We start from the raw sequence: 14,038 nt of genomic DNA, 5'->3' as shown, positions 1-14,038 counted from the left end.
ACACCCCCATTAGAAATGACAAACAAATCCTAGCAGAGCTGGCGACTCAATCGGAGACAAAACACTAAGAGTTTCTGTAAACTCTGTCAGAACCGTACGTTAAAAGATCATCGTACACTGGTCTGTTGTGTTACGCACAATCGCAATGATTTGCAATGGCTTTTGAAATGTCTTCTAACTGTTTGTAACTTTATATGAGATGCATTTCTAGAACATTGACTGAGTATGTAACAGATCTGACCACGACAAAGTTCAACGTAACATTACCCAGCTCCGGGAGATCGGACTTGAGGTTGGTGAGCATTCCTCGGGGTAGCGAAGAAGCAACTAATGTTGAACTTGACAAGTCCCTATCATTTTGAGTATTCATTTTAGTTTGCCGGTACATCTCAAATCAAGAGGAGCGAACTGGTGCGCATCTTTTTCAGTGCTTGCAAACAACACTGGTGTGGCGAGGGCGAACGGGCTCAGAGAGACTTTGTTATCTGCCTCCATCCTCATTCTTACAAAGCCCAGTGCAAACATTTTGTTTTGTGTATCTGCCGAGAGAGACTACGGTTGTTCTGAGAACACAAGGGCCCTTAAAGTTTGGACTGTAGTTTAGACCCTATTGAAAAAAATACCAGCTTCTCGCGAGTGGTGCAACCTCAAGCACAAGGGCCCTTAAAGTTTGGATTGTAGTGTAGACCCTATTAAAAAAAATACCAGCTTCTCGCGAGTGGTGCAACCTCAAGGCGGAGGAAATCACCCTATGCAAGCCTAGCCTGAAGTCGCTTTGTCTAGGGCCTCAACAGATCACATAAATAGACTGAGTCTTCTGTTGTGTACATTTTCACGCATTACACCCTCTCACAAATTATATCATCTTGTTCAACATTCTTCTTCGCCTTTTGCTGTACTCAACATGCTTCGTATCTTCATCAAGATCGCCTTTCTATTACATTCCTTGGGGATGCATGGCCTGAATGCCGAAAAGCCATTATATACGGTCGACTGTAACGGAGGGGTTTCGTATTACTCAGGTGGGCTTTACAATGTAGGTATGTATTGGATCAATTTTTGTCCTCATCCTGATGACTCCCGAACAAGTGACGACCACTGTTAATGCAAATTCTATTTGCATCCCCCAACATCAAAAGAATGCAGGTCGATTATTAACGGGGTAGAAAAGCATTACCACTGCAGCAAAGAAGATTGCTGGAATGATTGTAAGCCTCTTACAACCCAATCTTGATTACCTTTGATATGTTTTATCATAACCTGATCACAAGCGGGGGCTTGTTTGTATTACTCGCTTCAGATCATCAATGGATTCCTTTTACTCGGTGCCAACTCGACAAATCTCCGAACAAGGATTTCAGCAATCAACAATGCTCGCAGTATAATTACTTGGGATCGAAGGCTAAGGGTTATAGTCAGATTCCATAATCTTGAATCTTACGTCCCTGATAAAATGTCTTACAATCTTCCATTGAATTGGTGATGTCTAGGCTGTACCAACCCGGGAGATAAAAAATACGTTTGCCCAAACTATAGTCCTGATTTTTTGCTGGCCTTGAGTCAGTGGTACCTCCCTCTCAATCAAAAGTTGACTTTACTGAACATCATATTTATTTTCAGGGTGTGAGCATTGCCGTGCCGGAAACTGGTAGATCACACGACGAACAAGGCTCTCTGAGGATCTCCTAGTTCCCATGATTCAGACTAGTGCGAAAACCAATTTCTCACAACTCAAGCAATCGATGGGGTTTCTTGCCAAAATTCTAGATGCTTGGCTTGAGTCGAATCACTCACTTATTCTTCTGTGTATCTCGTTGACAGCCCGTTCATGTTGACCATCCACTTGGTGACCCAAATTCAAAGCGTTGTGTTTATGTTCAACTTTAAAAAGTGTGGCTTATTTTTTCCTTTTTCCACATATGTCTCTCTTGTACCATATCTCTTTATAGCTCACTTCTTACTCTCATGAACACATGTGGATTTTAGTTATGAACACTAAAAACCCAATTATGCTTTATGAATACAACTTTCTTGATGTAACTGGGCCACACCATCTGCCATTGGAGTCCTTCGAACCGCAAGAGCTTCTTAACTTGCGTGTAGACCACATTCTGGAGGGGCAACAACGGGCCCAGTGTGAGTGGCACAAGCCCACTTTGTTGATCAGGATCACTATACTTTGATAATTTCTTTCGAGATGAATGGATTTAGCCCAAGCTTACAATTCATAGGAAGCTCAGCCTTCCATTGCCCTATCCAGTCAAAACCTTATCACCAACACTTTCAACTAACCAACCAAGTGCTCAAGCCACCTCGATTTATATAACTGTGGAGTCAACAACCTTTTGGTAAAGAGGACACTTGAGATCCCGAAATTAAAACCGAATCTACATCGACTTCATCACATTCTAAGTTTCATTAACGATCTTGACTATTGACGAAGAAGAAACTGAACTGGAACCTACAGATCAACCATCTGAACATGAACCTTTAACTGCTTTTAATCCGCGCAAAGATATCAGCCAATTCCAGAAGATATTAAGCTACCTTTGCTTCTTTATTCTCGGTGCTTGTATTCTCTTACCATGGAACTCGCTCTTGGTATCAACAGCTTATTTCGGATCTAACTTGGTGGGAAGCGAATTTGAATTCAGTTATGGACCAACTCGCTTCCTCAGATGATAGTCTCTCATCAGTTCCTTCAGCACCACCCCCACCACCTGCACCTGTCAACACGACTTCGAATCCCTCCAAACAATCTAGAACTAAAGATCCAGTGAACCGTGTGGTGAAAAAGCGCAAGTCTACCTTGAATACTAAAGCTCCGACCGTCTCAGCCCCACCCCTCCCGCATCCATCTGAACAATCCGAAGCTCTACCAGCCGGTACAGGTCATGAAAGTGACTTGAGCTCTTACACATCTGATCTTCCACCTACATCGATCAAAGTCAAAGCACTTCGACCCAAGACGAATGAAATTCTGGATGGTCTGATGTCTCGATCTCGACCTGTGAAGCTACAACCTTTGACGGATGCAGAGCTTCTTACAGCTGCTGTTACTCAACCTGATCCAGTACCCATAGAAAGCAGTACCAGTGTTAATCCGATCAAAAAGAAGAAGAAGAAGAGCTCAACCGCAATCGGTAAGAACGATCCTGCAAAAAAAGTGATCCGGAAACTCCCTACATCTGGCGTGGTGCCTATCGAACCAGCACCAGTAGCTGGAACATCGGCAGCGCCAGAAAGTTCCCGACCAGCTCCAACATCTCGAACAATTGTGGTCAAAGAGATATTGATCAAAAGAAAAAGATTACTGCTGCTTTGGATCATGAGAAGGATTTCTTTGAGAATCATGCTTCTTATCGTTCTAAGAGTCAATATTGTGGTACACCTTTCTTGGCAAAGAAACCTAATATGGTGAGTCCATTCAATCTTTAATCTTCTTGAAATGATCTAATCCAATGTGGAAAGTGTAACTCACTAACTTTGAATTTATGTGTTTTCTTTATAGATCTTAATGCATCACATTCGTAATACATTACCCGAAATTAAAAACAAAATAGGACAATCCTTAATCAAATATCAAACCGAATTAACAGCTTTAGGAGGCCAATTTGGAGAACCGAATTCATCAAATGTAGTTTTATCAATCATTACAGAATTTTGTGCTGATTTTGGAACAGTAATAGATGGAAATTCAAATGATTCAAGTACAAATGAATTAAGTGGTGGTGCTAGAATCGCTTTTGTGTTTCATGAATTGTTTAGTAATGGGGTTGAATCTCTTGATCCTTATGATCAAGTTAAAGATGGTGATATTCGAACGATCCTTTATAATTCTTCTGTAAGTTGAATTTTTATTATTTTACACTATGATTGAGGGAACAAAAATGCTAATGTGATGATGGGTTTGGGGGTAGGGTTCTTCACCGGCTTTGTTTGTGGGTACAACGGCTTTTGAAGTGATTGTGAAACAACAGATTAAACGATTAGAAGAACCTTCATTGAAATGTTCTGCATTGATTTATGATGAATTAATTCGAATCTTGACCCAAGTATTAAATAAAAACGTAAAGATCGATTCCATATTATTTGTTTTACCCAACCAACTCTAAGACTAATTGTTTTTCGTGTGTGTTTTTTCTCTGAAATCTATAGCAAGGGTTTAAACGATACCCCGCTTTGAAAGAAAGGTTTTATTCAGTAGTAGTAGCGTTTTATAAAAAAGCCATGTTACCCACCAATAAATTAGTATCAGATTTAGTAGCAGCCGAAGCAGTTTATATTAACACAGGACATCCAGATTTCATAAGTGGACATAAAGCAATGGCCTTAGTGAATGCAAAAATAGAAGCATATAAACCACCACCATCAACTGGACCAGTTCAATTAGATAAAAGTGGAAAATTACCACCAGGAGCGATTAATAATGAAAGAGATTTAGATGTAGATTCTAAAAATAATGATCCAGGTTTTTTTGGTAGTTTTTGGAAAGGTGGTTAAGAACCTGGACCAACACCCGACTCGCAGCGCAGACTGCGAGGCACAGCCTGCGCCTGCGCTGTGGCACAGCGCTGGGGTTTTTGAAAATATGGCGACTGCGCCTTTTCACAGCGCAGGGGCTTTTCGACTTTTCGCCACTGCGCCTTTTTGCAGCGCAGTGGATGTGTCACTTCTCCAATGGAAAATTGAAAAAATGGGCTTTCCATCCGCCAGAAAAACAATTTTTTTGCCCACTGCGCTGCGCTGGACTTACCTGCGCTGGAGCGCACCGCAGGGGCCTCAAAGATTTTGGGTCACTGCGCTCTAGCGCAGCGCAGTGGGTTTTGGAATTTTCGATTTTTTTGGCGCAGCGCAGTTTCGCGCATTCTGCGCTGTACTGCGCTGACGTCGGGTGTTGCCTGGACCTAGGAAAAAAGGTGGTATGATGGGTCAACTTGAATCTCCTCCTCAGGTTCTTAAGGCTTCGGGTGTTTTATCGGAACGTGAAGTGATTGAAACTGATGCGATTAAATGTAAGTGATTTCTTTTAAGTTTCTTTTCTTAAGGAAAGGTAGAAACTAATGTTTGGTTCTTTTGGGTCTTTTGGATTAGTATTGATTTCATCGTATTTTAATATTGTTAAACGTACGGTGATTGATATGGTACCTAAAGTGATTATGCTTAAATTAGTTTCACATTCAAAAGATGATCTACAACGAGAATTATTATCAGGTAAGATTGATTTCTCATTCTCTTTTTATTTCTTAACTTTAATTTTTTTAAAAATTAATGGAAAGGTGTTTCTTTATGTTATAGAACTTTATAGACCTGATGTTTTGGATGATTTAATAAAAGAAAGTGAAATGGTTGTGAATAGAAGAAAAGAATGTGTTAAGATGATTTTGGCTTTAGAAAAAGCTAATGAGGTTTGTGGTTTTTGGTTTTGTTTTTAAGTGAAGAGATCAATTATTAATGATTTGGTTTTTCTTTTCTCTGGGGGATTTATAGATTACAGCTACTGTTTAATTGATTTGATGAGTTTTTTCATTTTTTTGGTATTGGTTTTTGATTTGTTGATTTTTGGATTATGTTCACTCCCAGCAAAAGGTAATTTTCCCAAGGAAAAAATGATTACATTTAATGCATTTTTAGTCAAAAATGCTCATTTAATGCTGAATAATGCTGATTTAATGCTGATTTAATGCTGATCAAATGCATTTTTAATCATTTTTTGCTCTAAATGTATTCATTTTTTACTTGAGAAAATTACTTTATGCTGGTAGTGGTTGTGGGATGTATTTTAGAGTTTTGATTTTCTTCTTTTTGGTAATTAAGTCCCTGTTTGGTATGGCTTTCAGCTTTTATAAATACATTACCAATTAATAGATTATGCAATTGCAAAACCTATTATTTTTTGATTTTGTGTTTCAAAATTTGTAAACCGCAAGAAGCGGCTTTTCAAAGTCAAAATTGATCGATGGCATTTGGTACGTACCATTCACCATCTTTCAAAATTCAAGATCATTGTGATGTCCGATCTGACCGATTCCGACAATTCGGAATCAATCAGCAGATCCATGCTTCCTGGAACATATTTCAACTAGGCTTTTTAACAAGAACTCACTACAACCATTCCCAAAGTGTGCCTGACCGCTAGATACATTTTATAATTTAGCTACTAATCACCCAATAAGGATACGGATGTGACTCCAACTAAGAAGAAGAAAGATAGTCAAATTTATCATGTACAAGAAGGAAATTGATTTACTGCGATATCTTGACCATCCGTAGACATGATGTCGATTAATGAACAGTGACGAGATGAGTTCCAGAGTCGAGAGTACAAAGTCTAGAGATTGAAGAATAAAGAAAATGTTGGGATCAGAGAAGATGAAATTGATAGGTGAGGTGCGAGGTTGAGGTTGAAGGTAGAGAAAAGTTTGTACTTGGCAAGATTTGAAGAGAAAGGTTGTCTTGATCCTGCCAAGGGTCGAGTTCAAAGACGTGCACTGGGTTTGAAATGTGTTATTGTATTTTGAAAGCTGCTCTTGAGAGCATCCACAGTGGTGGGCTCCAAATCGGGGCTATCGCCAAATTTGGTGACTGAGCCCCGATTTTTTGGTGCAATGGCAGTCCCCATCGCCAAATTTTTTTGTAGCCGGCTTCAAATTTCGAGCTTTGGGCTACAAATTTGGCAACAAAAAGCCGGGCTCCAAATTCCCGCACTTGCTCAATCCCATACCTCACACATGTAAGCCCACGTGCACCAATATCAAAGTGTGTGTAAACACATAGAATCTACACTTTTGAAGTCCGAACGACTGCATCCGGATTGATTTGGGGCCCCACCAAATTTGAATTCGCTCGATTTGGAGCCCCGATTTGGAGCCCACCACTGTGGATGCTCTGAGCAGCTTTCAAAATAATAGATTATTGGCTGTGAAATACATTCTTAAAAAAGAGGCAAAAGTGATAACAAACGTGATTTTTTGAAAATGTGAAAAATAGATTATTTTCAAAAAATAATGCATTTTGCCCCGCTTTTGTAAGCCATACCAAACGGGGCCTAAATAACATACACAAATCATATCAATTCTTTCTTTTGCAAAACCAATTCGGTTTTCTATCCTTTTTCTTTTCCAATTTTGGTTGGGTTATGTTATGTTATTCTATTTTTATCAATAGATTAGAAGAAAATGATCTTCTAGATGGGCTTTTTCTGATTGACTTTTTTTAAATATATATATTATGGGTTTCAAAAGTCAAAACTGCCATGCAAGGTCAATTTCCAGAATTCAACATCACTATTATCAAGGAAGAAGAAGAAGAAACAACTGCTCCTAATTTCATCACCAATGTACCCAATGTATCAGCAACGCAGCCACAGATACCACACTGATACCGGTATTGTACCGTACCGTATCTGCATTGTGTGGTACCGTGCCGGAAGTACCGTACCTGGGTGTTGACTACGGTACTGGAGCAGCCAAGAAGGCATTTTTTTTTTTAGGTACGGTATCAGGTATGGTACCGGAAGGCCGGGTGCGGTACTAGGTACTGGGTTGCGGCAGTACCCGGTTTTCCAGTTACTGTACCGTACCGTACCTTGTTTTGTACAGTACAGAGTAGCAGGGCCCTCCACCCTTTGTAATACTAATACTAATAGTAACCCTCCACCCTCCTCCTCCCCATTCCGGTCACATTCCAGCTATACACCGCCAATGCCATCAAACTACCCATGGAACACCCTCATCCAGTCATAACAACACATTCAATGCCATCGATACACTCCCAATCTGGTCATAAGAGTAAGTTTTTTCACCCTCTTCATCATTTTTGGGTCCATTTGCGCACTGACACATGATGAATTGTGGCAATCTAGATCTGACTACCTCCAACATGGCCCCTTGTCGCGCGGCTGAGTTGGTGGAATTGCTATATCTGCAGCCCCTTGCTGTCGTTTCCGAGCTGTACGTCGTCATTCTATTTTTACCTGTCTTTCATTTGGTCCCTTTCGTAATCCTTGCCAATAATTCTAACACTTTTATCCATCTTCACTTTTTCAATTATCATCTCGGCATTTACAGAGTCCTATCACTATATTCACATCAACTTAACTTGTTTCAAACTGTCTTCCTGCTCTCCCTATATCTACTTAACCTCGTTCAATTTGAGTCCTCCAGATCCAACTTCCTTCGACCCGTCTTCTTTCTCTTACTTGACCTCATTCAATTCGATTCCTCCAAATCCAAATCCAACTTCTTTCGACCCATTTTCTTAGTTGACCTCCAAATCAATTCCTTGATATCCACCAATATGTCAACCTCCTCTGCAAGCCAAGCCAATCAACGAAGCAGTCGACCTTCACCTGCCCGAAATTCGTATTTGATGGTCCCCACTCCTTCGGACTCTCGCCGCTCAATCAAACGCCGCAATCGTGATGATGATGAGCAGTCTGATTCGGAAGCCTCCGTCGCCTCATATCATCCTCCGTCTACCAAACGCAGAAAGCGATCTCCAACTGAAGAAGAAGAAAGTGCTGAAGAAGATCAACCGGTCGTCACCTGTAAGAAAATTTCCCAGAAGCCTGATAAGAAGAAAATCAAATCCAAACCCTCAAAAACCAAGGCAGACGTCTCAAAAACCAAATTGTCAACAAATCCGTTAACTAGTCAAGCCTCTGTGAAACTCCAAGTCAACCTCCTGCAAGACTCGGATGAGGAGAACAGCAAGGTTGCAGGTAAACAACAAGAAGAAGAAGATGAGGAAGATGATGATCGATATGATCCTATCAAGGGATATTTCAAACCTGCATATGTGGGTCCCAAAGACGTAAGTTTATATAACTTCTTTAATTTAACCTGCCATATCTCATGTCTCTGGCTCGATTTTTTTAGAAACCGGGTGTCCGTGGTACCTTTCCTTGCAAACATTGTGGGAAAGATGTTCGTAGTGTCAGTGGAACATTAAGCCTCTGGGCCCATTGCGACGGCTCCAAGCAGGATTCCAAGACTGGTCGACCTGGATGCGGCAAGAGAGATGATGCCATCGAGGCCGGATGCATCCTCCTGCTCACCATTGCCCAAAAGAGAGCGCAGGAGTCTAAGCCTCCAGCCGGACAAACATCAATCACAGCTTACACACACTCGATTCCCAAGTTCGACAACAAGACCCTGAATCAAATGTTGGGTATGTGGGTCATTAGGACTGCTCAACCATGGCGTCAAATCGAAGACGCTTACCTACGGGCTGCCTTCCGGTATGCCAACCCCAATGCCCAACTATTTGGCCGAACGTGGGTTGCCAAGTTTGCTCACAAGGCTTATATGGAAATGCGGTCTTCTGTGTTTGAGGAACTCAAAGTAAGAATTCCTTTTTCGCATTTCCTATACAATCTTCTTCTTCGTGTCATTCTTTTTTTAATATTTGCTGATAATTGACATTACTTGTCAGCCCTGGGTACATATACATGTACCCAAAACTAACTTATAATATTGTACTTTTACTTATAAACCTTATTACATGTACATACAGCTTATAAAACACATGTAACATGTAATAAAACATATACAAACATCAATTACATATGTATATACACTTAAAAACATATGTAACATGTAATAAAATACCAATTACACCTCATAACTCAGTGTCAAGAGTTAAAATGCTTATACTACATAAAATACATAACACATATATGTAATTATGTTATATTAATAATAATAATAATTAATAGTAATTATTAAACCCTAAACCACAGTGATGATACAATCAAATATCATTACAATTAGGTTTGGAGAGGAGGATATATAAACCCCTCCTCTCTCAGCCTTCAAGGATTTTCCCTCAAGCATTTTTTACACACCTCTTTTAAAGAACCCTTTAAAGACTCTTTTGAAGTACATAATCAAAAGTCTTATAAATATAAGACTAGTGATTCACTTCATCTCTTTAAAGTAGCTTCCTGACTAAAAGATAAAGTAATCTTATTCTTCATCCTCTGGATCCCTACTTCCCCTAAGTAGAACCCCCTTATCAGGTTAGTGACCTTCCAATAAACGTCAGGTTAGTTACCTCTAGAACAACTGCAGGTTAGTGACCTATATCAACTCACAGGTTAGTGTACCTTCTGAACAACTGCAGGTTAGTGACCTATATCAACTCAAGGTTGGTGTACCTTTTGAATAACCATAAGTTGGTGACTTTATAACAACCAGCGTAGTGATTCTACACATCACTCTTCAATCAGTCACCTTGAAGATTGAAGGAAAGCTTTGGATCCAGCTTTCATATCTCTTATACTTATAATCTCTTCTTCAGGAGTCATTTAACTGTAGTCTGTCTGGGTTTATCCAAACAGACCAGTTCCCCTCTTCCCCTTTCTCTCTTTTCAACTTTATAATTTTATTGTAATACATCATATTTGCAATATAACTATACTTAAATAAAATTACCAACCCACCTTGCCAATTTTAGTGAGCCCTGAGTATTCTTTTGAATACCCAACCCTCACATTACTCTTGCTATATGTTGCCTTAGTCCCTTACGAGCAAATTTGGCCTGATCCATGATGCATGGACAACCAAAGGTAATCAATATGGGTTTATTGGTGCCACAGTGACGTTTATTACCGAGGACTGGAAGTATGTCACACGGCATCTCTGTCTGAAGCTTATTGCTTGGCATCACAAAGGAGATTGGCTGGCCGAGCCACTAATCAACATCCTCACAAAACATGGAATACATCATAAGATAAGTTTTCTCTGGTTTTTCATCATGAATGTCATCCTTCCCTCATACTTATTTTACATGCTTTGTTTGTCATAGGCACATGTTGGCACAGACTCACGATTCCGGTAGCAACAACAACACCTTGGCCGAAGCAATGCATGTTCGCCTCACGAAGTATAGTAAAGATCACAACAAAGATTTTGCATGGGATCATGAGACGGATCGAGTGCGCTGTGTTTGCCATAAGCTGGCACTCATGGTAAACGCTGGGTTACAATCCCTTGGAATCCAAGCACCCCCGCCGCCACTTGTGAAATCTTCCATGCTGGGGGATTTCCCGATTCCAAAGACCACTTTGCAATCGATTCCCAAAGAAAATGAGGACGAGGCCGATGAGGATAATAATTGTATCAATGTAGAGGAAGTGGGATCGGGTGAAGAAGTAGATGATAATGACCTCAAATCGTCTCAAGCCCAGGATACCCCTGATTGGTACGAAGTTGAGGACGGGCCTCATCCAGAGCCCGAGATCTCATCCGAAGACATTGAAGCTCCAGCAACTGATCGGAACGAAGCAAACGCTGTGCACAACCTGATGACCAAGGTAAACCTATCTTTCTTTTGGGGATGTCATCTCTTTTGTATTCTCATTATCATTAACGTAATTGCCATGATTTTGATACTTTTGTGACAGCTTGACGTCGTTGGTCAAAAAATCGGCGGCTCAGCGGTTATGTGTGGCCTTTTTGATGTGATATGTCTAGCGATGCTCAAGAAGAAGTTGCCACGACCGATTCCTGGGTATGGAATCAGGTGGAACATCAAGCTACAATGTTGGAGGAGGCTGTACAATGCACGCGAGGTTAGTATATTCACATATCTCATTTTGGTCACCGTATACTGACCATCAATTGGACATAGGTGATTGATCAGATCCTCAAGGAAGATCAAATGGAGGTACCACGTCATCCAAACCAAGCTTGACCTGGAGAAACTCCTCTTCCGCCCAACATCCACCGTCCCCGAGGTATCTTCAATAAAGTGATGATCACACCAGACGAATGGCGACAAGTTCGTGACCTTATGGAGATCCTCGAGGTCAGTACCCAGTTCATCCATACCACTTGCACGACCGCACTGATTGATTCTCTGGATATCTTGATTTACTCGATTTTCTTTAGGATTTCAAACAGCTAACCAAGTTTTTTGAACAGGATGGACCAACAGCCTGTCTAGTCATTCGTGAGTATGTCAAACTCAAGAAGAAAATCCAAGCAAAGATCAATCAGACCCAATGCGTGTCAGCGATTATCTCAAGGAAGCTCTCTCATCCACCACACTCAACCTCGCAACAGTCTTACATCCAAGCCTGCGATTGGACTACTTTGATTTCGCTTTTGGGTCTGGTTCATCAGAGACAAATACAGCAAAACACTTGATAGAAGAACATTATGCACACAAAAAGCATGAAGTCGATTCCAGTTCCCCTCTTAGATCAAACATCAAGTCTACAGCCAAAACACCAGGTCATGGAAACAGTTTATCAGCTGAGGATGAAGAGTTTTGACGTCACAAAGAACTCAATCGACGCAACACCGCGAATGAGCTGCGATCATACTTGGAAATGGCTGAGGAGCCTTCAGCCAATGTGGCAGACAATCCTCACCTAGCTTTGGCTTGGTGGCAAGTGAGTTCTTCTTTCTTATTAATTTTTTTTCCCATCACCATCACAAGATTGACTTGTCACTTCGCGCACAGGTAAACCAAGGCAAATACCCCATTCTTGCCCGCCTCGCACGCGATTACTTGGCGGTCAGTGCAACATCATGTCCAGTTGAGAGGACATTCTCATCGGCAGCGGATGTTTGCTCTGCTGACCGCAGTTCTCTCATGCCACGACCGATCAAGCGCTTGGTATCTGGACGCATGTGGTCAGTTGAAGGAGTGCAGATGAAAGGCAAGTTTTCACTGGCCACAGAGGCCATGAATCGATGTTCGGCCAATGACAAGAAAGCTCGTGCGCGACGGGGTTGAGCACAACATGGTTTCTTTGGCCTTTTACTTCACTTTGATGATATCATATTCTCTGTTTTCTTACATACTTTCTTTTAATGTTTTTCAACTCACTTTTGTTTAATAATGTTCTCTTCCTATTCTAATTACTTCCTTTAAATAATGTTTTTTCTCTACTTTTTTACTGATTTTCTTTTAGTAATGTTATTTTTGTGCGCTTTATCGCGAGGTACTAGCTACAGTATCTGATAGTACCTGCAGCAGTACGACACCGTACCGTACCGCCATGGAGCAGGCAGGTACCGGTACAGTACCGTACCTACGATGCTAAACAGCGACGGTACTGGGGTTTAGGCCATAAGGCGTGCCCAACCTTCAGTTACGGTACTAGGTACAGTATCTTAACTCAGGTACGGTACCCGGTACTGCAGCGCTCAGTATCTTCATGTAAGATACAACACCGGTATCCACAGGTACGGCACCAGTACCGTATCTGTGGCTGCGTTGGTATCAGTTCCACCTGACAAAGGCAAGTCCAATGAGATGAAGAATCCAATCTGCAGGAGATAGTGGACAGAGAAGAAGATGATCAGAAGCCAGTTGGAGACAAAGATGACAAAGAAGATTGGGATGTTTTGGATGCAGAAGATGCAAACAACCCTCCAGCTGAACCTCAGAATCCAGCAGATAATTGGGCTCAACCCACTCATTGCCGTGAAGCGAATAATCTTGATGCTCTATTGGATAAGGTAAAATTTCTGCCATACTTGATTCATTGCTGGCATACTTGCTGATTTATGATTTCTCTCTATGACTTGTTGTTGATGTCAAACAGATAGATTTCATTCTTTGGCAAATGACCCGATCTGCAGCATGGCACAAGGAGTTCGATTGGGTCATGCAAAGTCTAGGACTCAAGCTTGAGTCACTTCTCACAGCCTACGGAATCCTCTGGAACATCAAATACATTAGTCAAGATAAAGCTGGGCAGGCTTGTGATGTAAGTTTTTCAACATTTCTTCAATCAAACTTTCTATTTACCATTCACACTTTTGCTTACAAATATTTTTTGTGGTTGGGTCATTGATCAACTTTTGAAGGACGACCTTGCAAGAGTCCATGCAAATAATCGATGTCCTTGTAGGAATGGTCAGCCTCACGGCTACTTCCACAAGTTGACCATCACCCCCTTGGAATGGGCCCAAGTACAAAATCTAGATGTGGAGCTGAAGGTATATACTTTATCATTAATCACTTATCCCTTTAGTGAGTACTAATATTTCAAAACTATCTCTCCCTTGAGGGTCCATGT

General features: G+C 41.0%; 2 protein-coding genes across 2 annotated transcripts; both read left to right on the top strand.

The window, feature by feature from the left end:
• Window positions 1-904: 904 nt before the first annotated feature.
• On the top strand, window positions 905-1,652 carry MELLADRAFT_123575 (uncharacterized protein; the record flags this gene model as incomplete). The annotated part of the gene is made up of 5 exons (XM_007408697.1): window positions 905-1,040; window positions 1,140-1,208; window positions 1,301-1,414; window positions 1,491-1,559; window positions 1,621-1,652. The coding sequence occupies 5 exons, from the start codon at window positions 905-907 to the stop codon at window positions 1,650-1,652; spliced, it is 420 nt and encodes a 139-aa protein (XP_007408759.1).
• Window positions 1,653-2,605: 953 nt separating this feature from the next.
• On the top strand, window positions 2,606-5,435 carry MELLADRAFT_47974 (uncharacterized protein; the record flags this gene model as incomplete). Its single annotated transcript, XM_007408698.1, has 7 exons — window positions 2,606-3,417; window positions 3,512-3,844; window positions 3,921-4,070; window positions 4,159-4,498; window positions 4,920-5,015; window positions 5,095-5,214; window positions 5,299-5,435. The coding sequence occupies 7 exons, from the start codon at window positions 3,415-3,417 to the stop codon at window positions 5,433-5,435; spliced, it is 1,179 nt and encodes a 392-aa protein (XP_007408760.1).
• Window positions 5,436-14,038: the final 8,603 nt, after the last annotated feature.

The sequence above is a fragment of the Melampsora larici-populina genome (assembly GCF_000204055.1).
Source record: "Melampsora larici-populina 98AG31 unplaced genomic scaffold MELLAscaffold_13, whole genome shotgun sequence".
NCBI classification, from domain to species: domain Eukaryota; kingdom Fungi; phylum Basidiomycota; class Pucciniomycetes; order Pucciniales; family Melampsoraceae; genus Melampsora; species Melampsora laricis-populina.
The sequence above is the reverse complement of the archived record's forward strand: the minus strand, read 5'-3'. Positions and strand labels throughout refer to the sequence as shown.